A 23,163-nucleotide genomic window follows, 5' to 3' on the forward strand; every position below is an offset into this window, starting at 1 on the left:
AACGGCTTAAAATTATTAATCTGCTTGTGGCAGGTCTAATATCAGTGGAGAATCAAAATGGTGTTTAGCAGGGAGCGGCAAAAAAAGGCTTGAACTGACAGATATTTCCGAAGTGCTGTCGTCTAGGTCATATTTTAAAAAATAAAGGGAGACCTTTTTTTAAATGATTTCTTCCTGCATACGTCATGTTAACCTCTGATTGGCTAACACCACTCGACTTGTTACGCAATAACATCTCTGCGTTCACAAAACACAATAAACAATATTTTAGTTATCATCTTCATCCCAAAAAGACACACTTGGAAAAACATCCAAATACCTTCATTCTGCTTGTCTGTAACGTCCATATCGTATGGAAGCCTCGACGATTTACCAGGAATATTTCTATATCGCTTGTTGTTCTTAATATACTCACCTGGTGGCGCCAAACACAAACTACCCAACGTGGTGGTCAGTGGTTTTCTGGCCTCAGAACGACTTCTTTCAAGTCTCAAAAAGTAGGTCAATCTGCTCGGGGTCTTATATCAGTGGAGAGTCAAAATGGCGCATCCAAGTGGCAATATTGAAGCCCCTAATCTAATTTGGAAGTTTAAAAAAAAAAGGAAATAGTTCTGGAGAAGTTGTCCATCAGATATTCCAGATGTTCTATCAGAGTGAGGGCAAATTGTGTCACTCTGATAGAACATAAAAGTTGGTTGTGTCGTTTATTGGTCTTCAAAATAGCAAAATGTGTTTAAAAAACAAAACAATAAGTCTTGGATTGGTCAAGCTTTATTATGGCACTTTACATGTCACATTAAAAAGTCAACATTCTGCTTCACACACGGAAAAAAAAGGATGACGAGATCTTTGGATGTAAGTATGACTGAAGTGAGGAAGAGGAGGAACGAATCATCTGCTCGGTTCTCAAGTCTCACACTTCAAATGAAGCTTCAACAAATGACTCTTTCGTGATGGTTTCATTTAAACAACGAACAGGTGAAGCGAGTCCATCTTGACGATACACATGAAAGTTTAGACAATATTCTTTTTCACCACGACCTTGACATTCACATCCAACATGAATTTGCCACTTTACTAGATGAGTAAACATCGTCTCTTCTGCTGACAAAAATACATCGTACAAAATTTCACCATGTAGGTAGAAGTAGCGCGCGACGAGTCGCGAGCGAACTCTCGGGGTCGACGGGTTGCATTGTGGTGCTACGAGATACTTCGTTGGCACATGAGGAGTGACGTGGTCCTATTTACATCTGAGGTTAAATAACTAGCAGTCATGCGTTTCCTGAAAACAAGTTCAATAAAAAATAAACTTCTTACATTCGATGTGTAAACTTTGATTCATGGTGTTGTTTCGAAAAAAAACTGCATTCTAGGTCTCCTTCTGCTGGACGTCTATTGTGTTGAGGAAGCATTCTGTGATTGCAGGAAATAAGGATTGAAACCTCATGCTACTAGAAGTTCTCCAACAGGAGTTAATAGAAATATATGAACCATCAATCCTGACACGTAGTGGTGTGTGGACCAACAATAAGTAAACAAGTCACTGCGTCGGTTGGAGGAAGCCATGTGATTCTCTGGGTGATTGACACCCCAGGAGTATCCAGTACGGCATCGGTCCGGCGCAGAAGTCGGTGTTCGGTGCTGTGACGTTCAAGGTCTCTCTAGGTTCTCACCCAACTGACAGGGACCCAGAAGGATTCGCGCTCTAGTCTTTCCAAAATGCTTTTGAGTTCTGCACAGGCACTGGCTGAGTCCTCCTTGATCAGGACCCGGTCCACAAAGTGTCCGTATTGTTGGTCTATCTGAATGGCTGACTGTCGCATTTCCTGAAGGTTGTCGTCCTGAGTCGAAACACATAAATAATAGTTAGATGCAGGTAAGAGTAGATGACAAAAATAAAGAAAATCGAAATGACTCTGCATTTGCAACATCTCAGTTATGTGTTTTTTAGATGTGTCACTATATAGATGTGTAAGTATTATATAATAAACTGTTTTTCTTTCAATTTATTTGAATTTGATTTTTGTTAATAAACCAGCAGGCAGAGAGTATTTTACAGTAAAATAAACGAGGTACAGTGGGTTCAATCTATAAAACCTGGGCCATTTAACTTAACTCTAGCACAAATCATCTTTCATGTAACACAATTTACCTAAATAAATAATAACATTTATTTTCCATTTGTGACCCAGGTGTCATATTAAAAAAAGACGTTTTGCATTTAAATAATTTGATACAAATGTATCTTTTATTATTAAAAAGTATAATTCTAACATTGTCTTTCCTGCTTAAGAACTTGGCTCTGGCTAGAATTTGACCAATTTCACATTTTTTCTGTGATAAAACTTAAAGAAACAGAGTCTTTGTAATATAAAGGACATAGTAAAGATACCGGATGGTATTTGTTGATGCATAACACAATTAAAAAAATAAATTCGCTTTTATTTAAAAAAAAAAATAAAGAACAGTATAAAATGTCTTGTAGTATTAACTAAATTAATACATACATGTTGGTTTATTTGACTTCAGACATGGGGAAATTAGACATTTTCTTAGTAAGAAAATCTTTAATTTTTTTCTTTTCTAATAATTATTTTGACATTAAAGCATGCTTTGTGAAATTCAAAACACTAATTTACGGGTTTCATTCTGTTAAAATCTTTTTAAAAGTTCATCATAAAGAGTCAACAGGTTGTCACCCACTGTAACGCGGCTGTGTTCGCCCCCTCCTGGTGAGGTGGTAGCACTGCGGCGACGTCTGCTCTCGGGAACGCGTGGTTTGACAAATATGATGTAGGGCTTGAATTCAGATGTTCGGAGTCTCCTCAGGGCCTGGGGCGGTAATATAGAAGATAACAGAGTCAACATGGAACCTCATAAGAACTAGTGTTTACAGCAATACAACATTGAACTGAGAAATATTTCATGGAAAATTGTCCAATATCTCTGAAGCTTTTAAACTTCGTGTCATCATTGTGATCATAACAGTGTCTCACCTCTGGCTGCACGTCTACAATACACATCTTGTTCTTGGCCTGGACTGAGCGGATGGCCTCTATACTGGTTCCGTACTGGTTCTCCTTATACTCCCCGTGTTCAATGAACCTGAGGCAGAAGACGCACCACGTTAACTGTGTTCAATAGAAGTTAGAAGTGTTAGAGACTCACTTGTTATCCAGCACGTCGGTGTCAAACTGCTGTTTGGCGACGAAGTGATACTCAACTCCTTCCTTCTCGTGAGGTTTCTTTGGCCTGGTGGTATCTGGAGGTCCAGAAGTGACGATGGCAACAGACATTAGTGGAATAACTATTTCAGTTCAGATCAGACTAAACTGGTTCATATACTGTATTTTCCGCACTATTAGGCGCACCGGATTATAAGGCGCATAGAATAAAAGATACAGTCATGCGTTATGCATCCACTAGAAAGAGCTGTGCTAAAGGGAATGTCAACAAAACAGTCAGATAAAGTCATACTTTATTAAGGCGTTCTTCAAGCAGCAGTGAGCGAGACTGGTGTTGTGAGCAGACAGATGTAGAGGGTGCAGCAGTGAAGTTGAGCGCATGTATGACAGCTAGAGCGTGCGTGTATGACATGTTGAATGCATGTGTATGACTGGTTGAGCGCGCAGCAGTGATTTTGAGTGTACAACAACCAAGACACACTCGCTCAAACCGGTGGCAGTAATATCACTCCATAGCTGTCCGCCATGATATGACGTGGGATGTAAATCCCACCCTGTGATGACGCGATGACGTAATCCTGCCCACGGCGTGTTGGCTCAGTTGGCACAGAGTCATAAAAGTGTTTGTAAACAAGTCAACCACCAGGTACTGTTTATATACTGTATAAGGCACACTGGATTATATGGTGCACTGTTGTTTTTTGAGAAAATTAAAGGCTTTTTATTGCGCCTTATAGTGTGGAAAATACGGTACACAGAAAACATGTTTTCTTATCTTTTCCAAGGGGTTGAGTGAATCTTTTATTTGTGTTACATGTGAAAAAACTGTACTTCTACCATCATGACCTGAAATATGGTATTCATTTGTATTCTTCTCACAGTCCAAAAACATAGAAGTCAATTTGGTAATACAAATTACATATATGTGTTAGTGTGTGCATTCATTTACTTACTTGATAAGTAATAGATTAATAAAAAATAAGAAATGTAACCTTAAATAATAAGTAATAAGTGTCACAGATTGAACGTTTATTAGTAATATCATTAATCAATCTTGAAGTTGAAATTTAATTTTGGTGCATTACGGTCTTATACAGTTAATATACAATAATAATGAATGTATATAATGAAATAATAATAAAACAAAAAGAAAAGTGCACCCTCAGATGTATTAGATATAAATTAGTCATGACAAAGATTTTTTAGACTTACGTGGTACGGCGACGGCATAGCGATGAGGGTTTTCAGCAATGACTCTCTGTTTTAGTTCGTTGATTCGTGCTCCCAGAGAACCTTGGACAACAACAAGAAGTCACTTCAACGATTTTATGGACTTTATCTTGAATGTATTTGTAATAGTTTGACATTTTTGCAATACTCCTTGAAGTATTTTCACTCTTATATGTCAGTATATTATCATTTTTAACATTTTCCAATAAGCTGAGAAGGAAACAAACAAAGCAGATCGGTCGTTTTGACGAAAAACAAAATGGCCTCACCGATCAAGACCACCAGCCGCGGCCTCTCGCTGGATCTCTGCTGGTACCGCGTCACCTCCTCATAGGTCAAGAAGTCTGAATCCTCAGAATCGGAGCCTTCGCCGGAGGATCCTTGTCTGTCTTTGCGACTCATCCTGAAGCTCCTTCGCAGACCAGCTATGGAGTCGTTCACAGGGCCAGAGAGACATTAGACACCGTTAGACATCATAACTGACAGGATCTAAACCTTCTCCTACCATGCATTACCACTGTGAACTGACCACTTCAGCAATAGAGTAAATGCACTTTTCCAATCACTGACATGCATTTGACAGTATGTTAGTAACATTGCATCCATGGATCTGTTGTTTTTGGCCCTGGCTGACATTAGCAAGTGCTATTGCAGTAACCTGTTTTATTCTCCTGTCAAAGTCGAGTTGAAGTTGAAAATGTCCCTCTAAGCAGAACCTGGTCATGGTTTTGTCCGTTTGCAGTTATTTAAAACCAAAGTAAAAATTCTGATGATTCAAACAATTGATTTTAAACGTATATGTCTATGATATCACTTGGTACAGAGATCATTTTACCAGTGACTGCATCTCAAAGAACCTTGTTTATTCATCAAAAAACCTGAAACCAGAAAACCTGGTTCTACATTTGAATCCTAGCGTCCTGGAATCTGTCCTTTGAGCGACTTCTATACCAACTTTTGACGATTAAATTTGAAAAAAAAAACGGAAATGGCAGTCGGTGAAATGACAATGACCCACTATGCCTTACTGCAGTAAATGTACTTAACTGGCGCGTAACTTGTGGTGGCTTATCAGTGTACTCCTGTTGTCACGTTGTAGTTCTAAGGTTTGTGTGGGGGTCGACACTAAAATGTGCGATAAAATGTCATTATTTAAATTGAAATGCTCCCAAAACGTTCACTTCAGCTCGACTTTTAGTTCTTTAACAAGCCATGCTGCTCCAAACTTAGCTAGCGTGCTTTAGTGCGAAGTTTTAGTATGGCTCTGAGAGACCCTGTGTTATAACTTTTAGGGTCTCCCACAGCTCAATCCAAGAGCCCCCCGGTCAGTGAGAGTGCCCTAAAGAATAAGCCAGCCACTGTACCTGAATAAAATTCCCAGGAAAACACCTGGCCACAGGAGGGCGCCTCTGCTTTACACTTAGGAGAGACTATATCTGGCGTTAGAGCATCACACAACCCAACCCTCACACCTTCACATGGGGGTGAACGAGCAACAAACGTGCCACGGTTGAGTGTGCAATACGCCGGGTACAGCAGGGACCTTTGAGGGGGGAAAAGGTTTTTTTTTTGGGAGGGGGGGGGGGGTGCAGCAGCGGTAAATGCAGAGCGAGGGAGCAATGGTGGGAGGTTCCTGGCGATTTGGGGCGAATAGGGATGTAAAGGGAGGTGGTTACAGCTCAAAGCGGACCGCTCGACGATCAGCAGCACATTTACGTCACAGATATTAGTGACACCGTGAAGGAGGGAAGGGAGCAGATGGAGGTAAGGGTAGGGGAGGGGTCGCTTGCAAAATTAGTTTGCTTCTTGACATCTCCTGAAATGTACTACCAATCTTATATACCCTTTCCTACCTTTGAGTGCAAACAGGAAAAAACCTCCTCTGTATAGAAATCTGTCAGTACAATATAGAACATCAAATACTATTGAGCTGCAAAGTTAATATATAGATATATACAAAGGCAAAACTTCCAGGACAGCAGTTGGAGATTATAGCTTCACACTTAAACATCCTGGACTACACCACTGGTTTAACAGGGTTGCAACAAATTATCCTAAAAGTTCCTTTCAACTTCTGTCTGGGAATAAACCCCATAAAGTCAAAATGTTTATATATTTATTAGGATGATCTTGCCGTTTAGAAACAAGGTATTTCAATCTTTCCCAACATCTCTATGAAATTCCTTTTAATGTCATTTTCAGTTTTTATTGGATAATGACTCTTCTTCCTCTTCTACCTTCACACTAACCATTAAGAACCATGTATTCTCTCTGGCACATACGTGTTGCTAGCCTTGTCCACTCCATCCCAAAAAGCCACTGTCGCTCTCCAGCCAAAAAGCGATCCATGACACCAACAACAAAGCCAGGCTCGCAGCAGGCAAAGAGCAAGAAAAAGAGATGGAGGAGGAAGGGAATGGGAGAAAGAGGTTCACGCTCTCACCTATGTACTGTCCATTGATATAGCCCTCACAGTCACAGTCCTCTGTAGGGAGGCAAGCAGGGAAAAGAGGGAGTAAGCACAGAGACCTGGAAGAGTTAAGGAATAGGGGCGAGGGATGAGGGATTGCAGGTTATGGGTGGATAAAATGGAAGCAGCCAGGAATGAGGGATACTGGAAATATCTTGATGGCGAGAGAATGGAATTCTGTCCTTTAGTTAGAGTTGATCAATTTAAGCTTTCCAGAAAAACCAAACTAAACCTTCTATTTTCAATAAATAGTCTATACCAATCTTATTGACAACGATCAGCCATAACATTATGACTAGCAAGTGAGGTGTGATGCATCAGAGACTACTAGTAGATATGGGCCAGTAGTATGGACTGGTAGCCTGTGGGAGTCACAACCATCCATTCATCTAAACATAGCCTAACCCTGGTTACGCTACATGTTTATGTGACTTTGTAAGTGTGTAACGGAAGTTTATGATTAACACCTTGGGTCCTAATAGTATATTGATTCAAATGTGCAGGTGGAAATGCAGCCTCGCTTCGTCGTGCAACTATTAAAAATATCAAAAAATTGATCTTGACGGCCGCCGACTAATACGTTAAAGAAGTTAAATTAGCATACATGCTAACACCAGCTAACAGCTTATGCAGCTAGTTCAACATTAAAAAAAAACATTTATATTTGAAAGATGCTTGAGAAGCTAATTTATTTTAAATCCTCAGAAAACGGGTTAAGATCATTGGACAGGCGGAGGAAGTTCATTGACAGTGGTGCGCCAACTAGTGGACTTAACAAAACTACAGACACAAATGAATGGGTGATCGGTATAATGAAAAAAAAAAGCCCATTCAAAGGACCATTAACTTTAAATATCTGGATCAACTTTCCAAAGAAAACCCCAATTCGTATTCCTCTGCATTTTTAACCAGCTCTGTCGTTGGAGGAGAACCATGGGCTCCGACTCCACTGAGATTTGGAGGTTCATTGACCTCTTAATTCCTGGTACCACCTGCTAATAGTTGGGTGGTCATGATGTTATGGCTGATTGATGTGAAGTAAAGAAGTAACCGGACATTCCTGTCGTAGAAGGATGGGTAAGTCAAACAAAGGAAGGACACAACAGGACGAGGAGCTTTTCTTATCTTATCTTATCTATCTAAGCCAAGGGTCTCATATGAGGCTTGTTCTGAACATCACCCTCTCTAGCACGACTGCACTATTACACACATGCACTACACACACTTACACAATATTCTCTGAAACAGGAATAAAAGACAGGAAAACGCTCGACAATGCTAGTGTGTGTCTGTGAAAAGTAAGAAACCCACCTTTTTCACATCCTTGATCGACTGATGTTGGTTGCAGGAAAAAGAAAAAGAAATAAACATCGTCATAATGTTTCCATTTTTGAACAATATCAAATTAAAAATCTATGCCACAAAACAGAACAACCAACAAAAAGAGTTTGGGATTAAATTAAATGGATGCCAATATTAGAAATTTAATCATCCACAAATGATTGCGAGATTAGGTCTCTGTTTATCTAGAATTAATGTAACTTAATGTAAGAGGTTTTTTTTGTTTGGCTTTATGCGTTCTACTACTGCAGGAGCAAAAGATAAAGAAAAAAAAGTCACAGATTGAATGGTTTTATCTCTCATAATTTTTGTAAAATACACAACAGAGACTTATTTGGACAGTGTGTTGCTGATGCTGACGTTAATGTCAATTCCTCAAACCAACATATGTTGTCATAATCTTACTTTAGAGAACTTATCTCTATAGGCTCATAGGCTAAAGATGTGATTTGGTTTTCAAACTGTTATATTTTCATACTTGTGTTTTCTGTCTTTTCTGCTTTAATTAAGGTTTAATATACTGTGCATTTAATGTTATATCAAACTAGTTTATACAGTTGATGCATTTGTCTAACTCACTTTACTACACACACACATGCATATACCCACACCTACATACACAATTACACAAAAACTTACGCACACATAAGCACACAAACACATACACACACACATAAGTGCACACACACGCGAAAGAACACATGCACGCAACTACGCAGACTCGTAAGCACACACACATACACACACACCCACACACCTGCAAACACACACACATACACAAACACATATTCACACATGTAAGCACACAGACACACACACACCTACACAAACGTAAGCACACAAACACACACACATACACAAACACTTACGCACACACGTAAGCACACAAACACCCCCCCCCACACACACACCTACGCACACACAAACACACACACACAAACACTTACTCACACACGTAATCACACAAACACGTAAACACACCCCCACACACACTTACACATACACTAATATACACATACATACACACACACACAAACACACACACTCACACACAAACACCCCCCCCCCCCACACACACACACCTCTATGGCATCAAGAGAGAAAGTGATAAGCTGCAGCACACGATGTTGTGACACCGTCTGGATTAATCTGAAACTCACTGACCAGCTGGAGCCGACATGAAAGAGATTAATTCATATCTGTGATCCTGCCGTCCTTCTCTCAGCCCCTCTGTCTCACCCTCATCCCCCCTTTTCTTTTTCAAAAACATGCCAGCAGCAGCAGAGGAGACAGCGGCTGAATATTAATATTGAGGGGCGGATTATCAGAGCAAAGGTTGATTAATAAATAAATAAATTAAGCTTCAGATGACGAGAGAGAGAAGACGCCTCAAGAAAATAAGAGAATCCACTTACAGGGAGGTTTTTTAGGGGATTTAGGATTGGGGAGAGTTCCCATTTTGATCCTGTAGGCCAGTCGCCTGAAGCAGCAGCGCAGAGAAGCGAGGGAAAGAGGAAAAGAAACGATGAGGCAGGAAAGAAAGTGTTAGATAAAAAAGATGGGCAGTCCAGACATGATACACTTTCTAAAAACTGACCATCTTTGAATCATCTGGATTACAAATGAGATTTAAACCTATTGTAAGTGTTGTGTTGCATTACATGAAGAAGAAGAAATGACCAATGGTGGAAGTGACCTTTAACCCTAGCCCCGAACCAACAATATAAAAATAAAAAGTCAGGAAAGATGAACATAAATCTGAACTAGTTGAAGAAGTAATATATTATTAATTAAATATAAATATAAAAACGTGTCCTGGATGAAATACTAGGTAGGAAAAAATAATACTAGGAAAAAAATATTTCCGTATTTATAGGAAAATGAAGGCGTCACTGTTGCGTACCTTTCCTGGAAATGTTTAGACGGGATGAGTCCAGCTCTCAAGTTACTGTCTCCCACTCGCTTGGCCTGCCACCAGGTGGGGTCATCCTGGGTCACGACCTGCAGAATGTCGCCTCTGTTGAACGGAAGTCCAGCCTCTTGGCACGGTGTGGCCTTGTCCTCCACCGGGATGTAGTCGTACAAAGCTCGCATGTAAACCTGAAGATGAGCGCGTGTGACGTCCATTATTACGTCTATACGTATTTATGTTGATGCTACAAGTTTATTCTCGCTCCCCTTTTGACCTACTGTGAATGCACATTGTCCCTTGAAATGTATGTTTATTTGGCATTAACCCTCGTGTTATCTCAGGGACAAGTTGACTCGACGGCCAGAAAACAAATGTGTTTGTGGTATCCCTTGTGTCATCTCTGGGTCAAGGTGAATGACCTCCCTGGTTTCCATAAATACATATGCAGTGGTGGAGGTTGTTCAACCTTGACTCAGAGACGACACAAGGGGTTAAGTAACAAATTCGATTTTGACAATAAAGGGATTGAAGATTATATTTGAAGGTCACCTTGCTCTCCTTCAGTCGGTCCTCTTCTTTGATCGCAGGGATGATCTTCAGGGTGATGGAGCCCTGAGACTGAGACTGAGATCATAAGTGGAGAAGACAAAGAAAACAAGCCATGACAACTGTGTCCAAATAACAAGTAACACAAGTAAACATGTGTTCCATGAATTCAGGAATAGTTGGTATTTGAGTTGGCAAAACTTGACGGAAAAAATGATAATGTGATATTTGGTTTTTATTGCTGGCAAACATTGTTTTAATTCACAAATATATATATTTGTCTTATATATATATATATATAAGTATTTTTGTGTGTCCACTTCTACGATTTATTTTGCAGTTTTTTGCAAGTTATGTACATCAGCAGGAATAGGATAAATTTGATATTTTTTAGCATCTTTCTGACATTTTCTTAATTATTGCATGTCTGTTTATAAGTGGGAAACATGTGATACTTTCACAATAGTACAAGATAAAAGTTATGACCAGACTTTTTATTTTCTTTCACATAAATTTCTTTGATAAATATTATTTAAGAACTACACAACTGATCTCAAGTAAAATATTTGAATTATTTGTATCATTATTATATTTCATTTACTAGCCATCATGCTAGCACAGTGGTGAGCTATAGTAACTTGAACGACTACTTTCCTGATATTACTGGTACTAGTACTTTTTTCATTGGGTACAAAAACTTTGCAAGCGCTTGGATCTAATCCGGATTTAAAGCAGTCTCAAACTCCGCCAAAGTCATTTACAACTCTTGGTCACAGGCTGGATAAATGTTATATTTACCAAACTCTCTTCAATAGAGAATTTCAAACTCAGCATAAAAAGCCTTCCTTTTATTTTAATTCTCTGTATAATTGTTGACATTCATTATCCCTGTTACTTATTTATCCTAAACCCTGTCATCATTATATGTCAGGATATCAAAACGAACATTAATCTGATTTAATTTTGTGCAAAAGATTGTGGGCCACATTCGATGACTTGGTGGGCTAGATTTGGTCTTGAACCTTGAGACGTTCTCAATTTGAAGTTCAGTAAACTCCATCATACCAGCAGCTGGCTGATCTCGTCCGGCCTCTTGTGAATGACGGACACGCCGTTGACCTCCCTCAGTTCATCCCCAACGTGGACCAGACCTGCAGGATAAAGAGCCTTTGATGAGCCTTCTCTCTCTCATCCATACATCAGCGTGACTCCTGCGCGAGATAGACATCTTTTTATCTGCAGCCACAACAGTGGAATAAAAGCCCGTGAGGAGGATCGATATGTAATCCTCTCCGGACACGGAAACATGTATCCGACACGCTGCTGCTCCACACGCTTCCATGTATCATCACTTAATAGAGCAACAACAGGAGGAGGAGGATATAAATGATTCATGCTCTGGCTGATCTCTACACATCAGGGTGAATACTAATTCAACGCACACACCTGAGGTTGCCATGGTTACGTGTATGAAAGAGTCTGCGTTGACAGTGCATATGTTTTATTGATTCCGTGGAGAATATCTAGAAGCTTCAGCTCCAAAAATGGACACTTCCTTGTAGTCCTTTAATCTAATCTCTGCATTTATACGATTAATATTTCATATGAACTACAGCAGATGATGTCGTAGTAACCTAAGATTTCTTATTTGATTCATTTCTTAAATCATTTGTATCTTTAGCTTGAGCTTCAGGAGGAGAAGCCACTGCTTTAAATTTTCCCTTTGCCGCTGTACTCCTTTTATCTTTTGTTAAAGGTTAATTGAAGCGTTCTTCTTTACACACAGGGAGCTTGATTTCTCCACCACAGCACCAAATTCCCCTGAAGCATTTAAACCAGTAATCTTAGACTCGCAGCCTGTGGGTCATGTATGACCGTGACGTGATATTCTGAAGTTTCTTTTTACCTCTTTTCAAGAGTGCAAGCCGAGCAAGCGATTTTTGTTCAACGTCAGATGGTAAAGGAATAAAGAGGATAATATATTCATGTATTCATATTGATTATATAGTTAAGATGGAAGAGAATTCTAAAACAAAATAACAGATACTGGGAGACAAATATGGCCAAAATTCACAGTGAAACCACAAAAAAATATGAATGAATGAACTTATTTATTTAGAACTTTTTCATACAAAAAATGTGTAAATTATATGTACATACAAAATAAAAAAACACCAATTAAACGAACAAACTGAATAAAAAAGAAAACATAACAAACCCTGTAGTTCGAAAAAGGAGTAGGCAGAAGTAAAGTACTTTTTTTAAAATTTCCTACCCCTTTTTTAATTATTCTTTTGTTTGTGGCACATTGCCAAATATTTTTACACATATATCCATACAAGAAATACATATATATTAATAAATAAACACTATAACATAATATAGTGTAATTATATAAGCATAAGCTAAATAGGTATAAATACACATGATAAATTTTATATATTATTACTATCATCGTTGGTGCTCACATGTCCTCTCCATATACTTTCTAACCTTTTTCTAAACAGATTAATATGACATTTAAATCAAAATAACATTTGACTTCTTGTGGCCCCCCTTTGAGTGCTAGACCCCTAATTTAAACCCTTACTTTTAAGAATCAAGCAATATTTCAAGCGAGTACTGAAAACACTGAGTCTGACTATAATAAACAATCATCTTAGAAAATATAACAAAATAACAAATAATATCAAAATGTTACGTTGTGCGGCTTTAATGCCACTCCCACTGTGTCCGGGTGTTTAGTTTTCTGTTTTATATCTAAGCGCTATAGCTACTTCAAAAATTAAGTAAATGACACTTTTTGCTAAAAAGATGTTGTCAGTGTGTAATTTAAAGGCGATGAAAAGGTTAACAACTTACCACTGCGGTCGGCTGCACCTCCTCTCATGATCCGGGCGACAATGACCGCTCCAGTTGCTTCATCCCGCCTGATGGTGGCGCCCTGACATGACAGAAATTCATTACCACGTCCATTAAAAACCGTCCACCTTGCGAGTCGAGGTCTCACCAGAGGCTCCTTGTTCTTCACCAGACGGACGATCTTCACGGACTCCTCCTCCAGCTCGTCCTCGAAGTCGTCCGGCAGCGGCGGCAGAACCGGGTCGAAGTTCTTGAGCGCCACGGTGTCGTGGACGGAGAGAACGGCCTGTTTGGACGACGAGGAATTACACGATAATTGACGCTTTACTAGCAAGATCTACCACCTTCAGATGAAGGGAGGTCAGCAGGTTCAGCAGCTCCTTCTCCTCGCTGCTCATCGGCCCACTCTGCAGCTCCTCGACGACCTGAGCACACAACACACACCGTGACCTGCAGTGACCCCTGCATGCTGGTAATGCTCGCTGCCATTAACTGTTGGAGACGTATCTGAGTAAGTAAGTAGAAGCTTCTGTCAGCAGTCTAACACTCACTTCCCCCTCAAAGCCAAAGAGAGGCAGGATGTGGACGAGAACCTGAATGACTCAGCACTTTTCAAGCACTGAAATACACTTCCGAGTTGAAGGTAAACGAATATATTTTTTGCAGGTGTGTGCATGTTGTTCAGGTGTAGGTATTTTTGTAGACGGATTAATGAACACGTCAGCATAAATTGGGCAGTGACCGATTGGGTTGAGGTGAGGAGAGAACTTACATCATCGGCTAGAGATGAGGCACTGTGGAGAACAGGGGTTGGACTTTGTCTCTCATACTGTCGCAGCTTCTCATGGATCTGAAGATGAGAAAATACATTCAATTTGAAAGACACTGAGACAGACCGTACCTCCTCCAAGGAGATTATATCTCATAAAAAGTTCAAATTATTCAAGAATTTTAGTTGGTCTTGGTAACCAGTTTTAAATTGTCAGGGGTCCACCTTCTGTAGCAACCCTAAAACAATTCCCCGACAACTATACGTTTTATCATTAAAGTAATTTAAAAGAGTATTTAGTTACTGCTTTCCTTGTACACTGTGTTTTATAGGTTTAGTTTTTTGCTACTTTTGAAAAAACATGACATTAGAGCAGCAGTTTGAGGCCATTCAAGTGAATTACAGAACCTTACTACAAATGGAGAAATGAGTCGAGCACAAAACCTTGACACACCTAACGAAACAAGTATATTGAAGAATTTATTATTTTAAAAATAAATTAATGAAATTAAAATTTCAACCTCTTATATTCTTTTACGTCCCAAAAACATGTGTGTACAGGCATTTACATGGACATGTGTGATCAAATGATACTATTATTTTTAAAAACTTTTCTACAGGTTTGATTTTTGATATATAAAGTATTTTAATAGAATCTGCCAGTGGGCTGATGAAGCTTCATGAAGCAGTTTGATCATGTTTAGAGCTCAGTAAATAGCTAAGCTTAAGAAAGGATTTAAACGTTTTGTTCTAGCCAAAATACTTTAGAGTGAAGAGTGCCATCTAGTGGGCTCTGGAAATGAGGACAATGTTTCATGTAGTTTCATAAGTCCATCACTAGTATAAGGGTCCAATTTAATGGAAAATTAATCAAATATTAAATGGTTTAAAAAAATGTTTTGGGTTTGAAATAAAGCCATTTTGATTGTACACTGAGGTATAGTATTACTATTCTGACGCAAGTAGAATCAGTTGAAGTTAAATGTAAGTTTCTAATTGAATTAAAAAAGTTATCACAAGATTAATGCTTTTGCGCTCTCCATGGTGCTGAAAACGTGTTGTTATAGATGTAAAATAATTAAAACAGAACCCATTATTTAGTATAGATAAGAGTTAGAAGGTAATATCAAGTAAAAGCTAATCTGTAAAAGTGGTTTTAAAATAAATTTAAAAAAGAGAGACTCAGACTATCTTCTGTTTTGTCTCTACCATGAGTCTCTTATCGCGTGTTTCTGATCCATGAAGTCATTTTAAATAGATTTTTAAATAAAACTTTATCAGAAGGACCAACATGGAAACAACAGCACACCTTCATGAGATATCCCAAACTCCTCTCGCTGAACACGTCCTTCAGGAACACCATGTCCTCCTTGTGATTGGCATCTGGTCGGAGCTGAGAGGTCAGCAGGGCCAGCGTCTCGTGGAGCCCTGGAGAAGAGGAGTGTTTTTCGTGAGCTACAGCAGATGGACGACGGGCTGGAGTGTGTGTTCGGCCAACTTTACCTGCTCCAGCCGTGAGGACCGGCATGGCCACTTTCATGGGTCGGTGAGGTGAGGAGGGGAAACCTGCGTGGAAGAGGAAGAGGAAATGTTAGCGTCAGCAGGTGTTAGCTCCACAGTGAGGTGAAGAACATACACTTTGTGTTGCTGAGGTAGCATTATTTGTTCCACAGGGGAAGTCTTAAGATAGATTTGCTTGTTCAAGTCAACACAAAACCAGTTGATTCTACTTTAGATCTACAAAACTACGAGTCAATTCCACAACAAACACTGTTGACATCATGTCAGATGTGTGTGGGTGTCTTCCATGAAGCTAACCTGGAGCATGTGCTAGGATTATTCACCTCACCTGTGTGTGGTTCGGAGTGAGCTACAAAGAGTGGGAGGCTTCAGTGAGCAGTTGGTGGTCTTTGAAAACAATCACTTAAAATATTCGTGAAATAATCAAACTTCATATTTTATTTCATTATTATATTATTATATTTTATTAACTTGCCATCATGCTAGCACGTGGTAAGCTATAGCAACTTGAACGACTACTTTCCTGGTACTACTGGTACTAGTACTTTTTTCATGGGGTATAAAAACTTTGCAAGTGCTTTTTTAGGTCTTATTTACAACGTAGCAAACACAAATAGATGTAATTAAGGTTTGACATCATTGAAATGTTTGCTGAGGCATGTGCAAGCATATGAATAATGCAGTACAGAGAGTTGCTAGCTTGTCTTGGCTCTGATTCGACCCATTATTATACTTTACTGAGCACTAAACACTGAACAATGTTGTTTTTTCTGACAGATGACTGAACATATAAAGGTTGTCCAAAGGTATTCATTAATTTAAAAAAGGGAATGAAAATAAATTAATCATTAATATCTATTTGTTTAATCAGTGTTTTTTCAATATTCATACTGTTTGTATGTTTGTCTTTTTTTCTCATTCACAAATGTTTTTTTGTGTTTTCTGATATAGTTTGTAGCTTATTATAGATATTTATATATTAACTTAAATAATATAAATGCAAAATTACACTTTTTGATATTGTAACTAACAACACTCTTTTTTTTTGTAATTTTACTTCATATTTTGTCACACATACGTACATGCTGATATTCCACACCAGACTTCTGCCCCTCACAAACATCAGCAGAACTTTTCCCAACTACAAACCAACTTTTCATAATTAGCCACTGTAAGATAAGATTATCATTTAAATCATGTACCATCAGTTGATTTAGTTTGTTTCCTGCAAATTGGATCCGAGTCTTACTTTGCTGGACTCCCAGACCAACTTCAGGTGACTAAGCAGTCTTTCTGGTTTATACTGCCTCCTCGCACTAAAGCGATGCTTCTTGCAGGCCATCAATTTATCCATTAGAGTCAATTAGGGGTTTAGTGTCTCCTCCAAGGACACCAGGAAGATCTACGTCTTGGAATGCATCACGGCACATCAGAGAGCCATCGGATCTATAGGTTTCGTTTGGCACAGGTCTTCGAATTTGTATTTTGGAGTTCGGACAATGAGTTAAAGGTACATTTTTCATACCAGGTTTTACAATATTTTAATGCCAAATATCTTAAAAATACTTGCTGAAGGGATGAAACTTAGACGCAAATTCCACTGAAATTAAATTGCTAAAATGTGTAACCACTACATTCATGCACATTAACATCACAGAAGGTTTATACTCATTGATATTGGTACAGTTTTATGTGTTTTATCTTTTGGTATAGAACACTGAAGATTGAGTTTAAATTCAGAAGATGGCAGTTTTGTGTGTCTTGAATGAGTATATCGTGGTCACTGAGTATTCACAGTGTATTCACTTCTAGTTGTGTTTTCCTTTATTTACTATTGAAGACAATAATCTTGGAAAAGGTTAATATTTTTCTCCAAAAAGAAGGTTAAAGTTTTCATATCTAAAGCTAATCCCAGATGCCGTGTCTAAATCCTTCAAGTTCAATGACCGGGATGAACGAGAACCTACTAAGATCCCTCTTATCACTGTTTAAGCTGAACACTTGTCCCCCTGACATCCCAGCATGAGAGGAATTAAAGACGGTGTCCTTCTAAAGAGAATCATGGACACATGAGGGATGGGTGTCACAAGTTTAAAACTTTAACATTTTAACATAAAACATTTTTTCAAGTGCAATCACTTCATCATTTTGTTTATAGGAACATATGATTATCCTTCAGATGTGAAGTATGTACTTTTTTGAGTATTGTTTTGATTGTTTAAGCGCTTTGTGACCCTGGTCTCGAAAAACGCTATATAAATAAATAGTACTTACTTACTTACTTACTTCAGATGTGAAGTTTATTATTAGCCTGTTCTAAGAACATAACATTTACGATCAAACGCCCCACTGTATATTTGAGTTCGAAACCTCTAATATAAAACTATTTTATATATATTTATTATTTTTATTCTTCACAGCTGCAAAAATATTTTCTCATAATTTACTTTGACAAAATGGGACTAGGGGAGACTGCGCAAAGGAAATCAGGTATGTAGGTAAATGGTAGTAAATGTATTCATTGAATTTCAAAATATGTTGAAGAGAAAACTGATAATCATGTAGATAGTATTCGGTTTAAAATTTCCCATTTTAAATTATGACGCAATGATGCAATGTCCCAGATGAACAATTAAATAGAATTTTGTTTATGCTACTTCACCTTGTACTATTGATTTATTTATTCAGTTTAGTTGAATTGAGATAGAGTAAGAAAAATACACTGCAAATACACGCTTAACCATATCATAGACAAACACAAGACACCATGTAAGACTATATGATTGACGCTTGATATGATTGAGATTGCTCTGATTACATGTGCAACTCTGGTTTGTTGAGAAGATACAGACACTTCCATGTCTATGTATTTTAAAAAAAGAAGTAAAAAAAACATGTACGACTAAAATAAAGACTTTTGACTAAAAGAAATACTTCGGTATCGATCTCATATTCACCATAAACGTCTATATTAGCAGGACAAAATGAAGAAGATATTTATAATATTTATTATAAATATCTATTTGATTTTTTGCTACTTATTATTTGATCAATGCATGTATCACAACGTCACCTTTTTTCTTCTTTTTCACCCATTTCAAAAAGTTGTTTTCCCATGGTAGGCATAAGAGAATCATAAAGGTCAGATATAAGTGGCTGTTTTTATGTAACGAGTACGTTTTGGCAATTGTTACAAAACATTTTATGAAACCAAAAACTAAAAGCGTCATATTTAGCAGTTTTTAAAGACGTGTTTTTGGGATATTCATCCCTCATTTTCTGTGCCACTTGTTCGCTTATAGGGTCACAGGAGGCTGGAGCCTATCCCAGGACAGAACGCCAGTCCGCCGCAGGGCATACAAAGACAACCATTCACACACACACTCATACCTACGGACAATCTCCCCGAGTTCCCAATCAACCTCTGTATGTTTTTGGACTGTGGGAGGAAACCGGAGTGCCCAGAGTAAACCTTCAGGATAAATTCCTCCAAATTTTGGCAACATTGCTTCCTGCAAGTGACTTTCAACGTGTACTTTTTTACAAATGGCGTCAATTTGCTGACAATGACAAAATGCGATGAAGCATTATTTATGTTTGACACAACAGGTTATACACACTTGCAATTTCTTTGTGTAGTCTAACCTTTTGGAGCATTTTATTTGAACTTTTTGTTTAAATATTTAAAGACTAAATCGCATCTCTTTACACATACACTACAACTTTACTGCGCACATATTTATTGTTTTATACTACTAGAAAAAGGGAATTATTTACATAACTTGTACATTTAATTCAGTAATATTCAACCATTCATCTACAGAAATGGGTACAGCCGTCTGTCTATGAATAATGTTTTAATTCTAGGTATCTTTTTTCAATGCTTTCTTCTGCACCATCATCTGCATGCACATAAATCTGCTGCTCCCTCGGTTTGACAATATCAGATGAATTAGCATAATAGCTAAGATGAGCTGTATGAAAGCAGGCATTTATCAAAGTGGTGAAAATAGCCAACCTTATCTGCAACCAGTATCTACAGTCCTTGAATTTATATATTCATTAATCACCTTTTTGTTTTAATTAGACCTTTTTCTACATGAGAGAGAGAGACATTAAATGAATCCCAAACCAGTCAAACCTCTGTTTTTGGAAAGTATGTTGAATACTGAGTCAAAAATATTTGCCAAGGTTCAGACGACAATAACAAAATACACTTTATGTGGACTAAACAACAACAAAATAAAACACTGCATTAGGGTTATTGGTGGCTGACAAAGCTTTTAATAAAGTATATTATTTATTTAACATTATATGAAGATTCGACAACTTTAGTCAATACTATCAACTTATGTAAAAAGGAATCCTGAAGCAGGAATTCTAACAAATAGAAACACAACCCTAACCCTAACCCTAACCCTAACCCTAACCCTAACCCTAACCCTAACCCTAACCCTAACCCTAACCATAACCATAACCCTAACCCTATATCAGTACATGTTGTAGACAAGGTTGGGCAAGGCTTCTATTTACATTAGCAATTTCACCAATCAAAGGCTTAAAAATAGGTTCAAAAGAGTGTAAAATATCTCCGTATGCAGATGATGTCATATTATTCGTGACACATTTAAATAAGTAAATTGTAACTGCATTGTAATCAATTAATTGGGAGATATATCAGGGTATAAAGTATATCCTTATGATGAGCCTTAGCCTTATGTTTTTGTTTATTTTGATGTGTCAAATTATTTGTCTTGTTAAGCCAAACTGTTGGTTTGAAAATAAATAAATAAAGTGGATGGATGGAAATGAATTAAGACCTCTCGTTCTCTAGATGAATAGAGGATTATAGACTCATTAACAGTATCATTAGCTTCGGTCAAACGTTGAAGAATTAAGTAAAAACGAGGCGAGCTGTTGATACCAGCTCCTTCGTCATCTGGCTTCAAAAGTCTTGGCAGCGAGACACACCAGCAAATGCACAACAAATCTGTTTTAATCAGACTGGCTGAGGATTCCACCGGGCCACACGACAAGGTTCAGCCTCGCTTTTTTGGACACTCCGAGCCTCTGATTTATGTGAAGAATCTATTAGTGGGAAGGAGGGGAGGGAGTCCACAAGGTGTTTGATGGCACCCGAGGCTGCCACGGTGTGAGTTATGGTCTCATAAACGTAGAGAAAAAAAAAAAAAAGACGCAGCGGTTGGATATTTATAGCAGAGAGTCTTGACAGCATCTCAGTCGCCACATGATGGAGCATCTGGATGGACTTCTGCTCACTTTGATAATGAACAGTGTTCGGCTAATCCACGGGACTGACAGCAACAGTAAGCGTGTTGGCGTGTATCCAGGATGCCGTTCAAACACACACACACACACACATTTCCTGACACTCAGATGCATCATCCTGTGTTGATGAGTGATCTCACCAACGAGGAGGGTGTGGTGAGATAGAAACTTATATCATCGACATGGAGGGAAACTGGCCGGCTGACATCACTGGACTCCCGCTCTCCTCCCACATCTCCCTGGTTCACACCATCCTTCTCTCCTATGTGTGTTTAGCATAACATGTTCCCTCCGCCCTCCCTGCTCCTCCTCTCGCTCCCTGCATCCCTCTGCAGTGCTACGATGCTCAGCTCTCAGATCGCACTACGCTGTCAGCAGGCGGATGGAGGACAAAAGGAAGAGACTCCCATATCCTTTTTTTTTTTGTTGAGGAATAACCGCAGCCCTTACCTTCTTTCTTTCCCTCTCTCTCCTCCTCCTCCTCTCTCTGGGTTTGTGTCCGTCTTGACTGCAGCCACACTGGTCGAATGGTGGGTTTTCCTCCTTCTGCTTCCTTCTTCCTCCTCCTCCTCCTCCTCCTCCTCTCCTCTCACAAACCTGCAAAACATCCGCCTCTCCCCCCCAAGCCTCCCTCAGCCACTCCCCTAACTCTCTCTCTCTCTCTCTCTCTCTCTCTCTGTCTCTCAGTCCCTTTCTCTTAGGACCAGCTGGAGATGCTGCAGACTGTTTTCTCTCTCTTATTACCAGATACTGATGACACAACAAAACTATTATCTGTACTCATCTTTGTCAGATTCAGAAATATCATCAATTGTTTGGCGGATACAAACATATGAGATATGAGATATTTATGAAACCACCACACTGTGATTCTGTAAGAAGTACGTGGCAGTGTTTTAAGTGTGGAACCGTGTATTAAGCGACCATATTTCCCTGATTTCTGATTGATGACAATGATAAGACGGGCGACAGAACCCCTGCCTGGTGCTCAGTTCCTGTAGAACAAAGGAGTTGGTGTCGTACTTCAAGAGGAATATGTACATTTACGAGGGACGTACAATAATGACGTGATATGATCCTACAGGTGGTCTGTGAAGAGAGTCTTCAGACACAATGTCTTGGTTGGCAAATGGGCCGTTCTCAGGCTGAAACTTTGCGATTAATGTCCATTTCAATACAAAACACATACCATAATTTCCTTGCTATGAAGTCCAAAAAACAAGCTTATAATCCAGTGCCTTATGTTTTAATTTGGGTTGTACTTCCTTGCTTCGAAAGGATTCAATGTGGTACACAACGCTCAAAAACCCGTCAAAATGTTTTGGTATGACTTTGGTAAGCTACGAAGCTCGAGTGCCTAATGGATTGTCGGAGCATTTCAGCTACCGAACAATACTAATAGAAAAATAATAGGTATTGTGCTATTTTGTGTAAGGTCCCTAAAATGGTACCTGTTAAGAGAAAAGCCTACGAAGAACTTAAGGCTATCAGTCACACAATAGAACATGGGAATAGAGCAACTGCAAGAATAATGAATACATTCTTAATGTGGCTTATGTATGAAAGTAGACCTGCTCATTGCTAATGCGCCTTATAATCTGATAAAAAAATGTAACCTGTAAGTAACATCACAGAGGACAGGTGACATCACACTTTGCATGAGCCAAGGTCTCATGCATTTAGATGCTGTTTTTTTGGTATCTTAAAAAGAAAAAAAACTTAATATACAGTAGATACTTGGGTCCAGAAGTCTGTCAGCACAGCTGTGTTTTATCCAAGGTGGCTAATAATTATTTGCTTGGTCATGATGTCAAACTGGAATCACACAAGGGGCCCAAATCTTGAGACAATCTGAGTCGTGAGCCGAAATACATAAAGTTACTAAACTTTCATTAACAGGAGGTATGATTTCGATACTGTCTTTTCATTCTCTGAGCCTCAATACATCCTAACTATCATCGTCAGATGCTCCAATCGAATACCAATCCTTCAACGTGACTCTTACTGAGATTCCTGGTATAATTGTTAACAAGGA

At 38.7% G+C, this 23,163-nt stretch overlaps 1 protein-coding gene across 3 annotated transcripts; it reads right to left on the minus strand.

The window, feature by feature from the left end:
- Positions 1 to 755: 755 nt before the first annotated feature.
- On the minus strand, positions 756 to 21,663 carry LOC148065316 (MAGUK p55 subfamily member 3-like). 3 transcript variants are annotated; one of them, XM_087809162.1, is made up of 20 exons: positions 21,579 to 21,663; positions 15,822 to 15,884; positions 15,628 to 15,746; positions 14,322 to 14,399; positions 13,894 to 13,974; positions 13,698 to 13,835; positions 13,550 to 13,631; positions 11,753 to 11,838; positions 10,691 to 10,765; positions 10,133 to 10,329; positions 9,645 to 9,709; positions 8,200 to 8,220; positions 6,862 to 6,903; positions 5,783 to 5,848; positions 4,688 to 4,843; positions 4,401 to 4,481; positions 3,172 to 3,265; positions 3,000 to 3,108; positions 2,707 to 2,835; positions 756 to 1,844 (listed from the first exon to the last, which is right to left on the minus strand). In XM_087809162.1, the coding sequence occupies exons 2-20, from the start codon at positions 15,856 to 15,858 to the stop codon at positions 1,665 to 1,667; spliced, it is 1,836 nt and encodes a 611-aa protein (XP_087665288.1). In that variant the 5' UTR covers positions 15,859 to 15,884; positions 21,579 to 21,663; the 3' UTR covers positions 756 to 1,664. The 3 variants fall into 3 exon arrangements, with proteins under 3 accessions (XP_087665288.1, XP_087665289.1, XP_087665290.1); XM_087809163.1 differs by lacking the exon at positions 5,783 to 5,848; XM_087809164.1 differs by lacking the exons at positions 5,783 to 5,848; positions 6,862 to 6,903.
- Between the last annotated feature and the right edge of the window lie 1,500 nt (positions 21,664 to 23,163).

Source organism: Callionymus lyra, chromosome 15 (assembly GCF_982586985.1).
Source record: "Callionymus lyra chromosome 15, fCalLyr1.hap1.1, whole genome shotgun sequence".
Taxonomy (NCBI): Eukaryota; Metazoa; Chordata; class Actinopteri; order Syngnathiformes; family Callionymidae; genus Callionymus; species Callionymus lyra.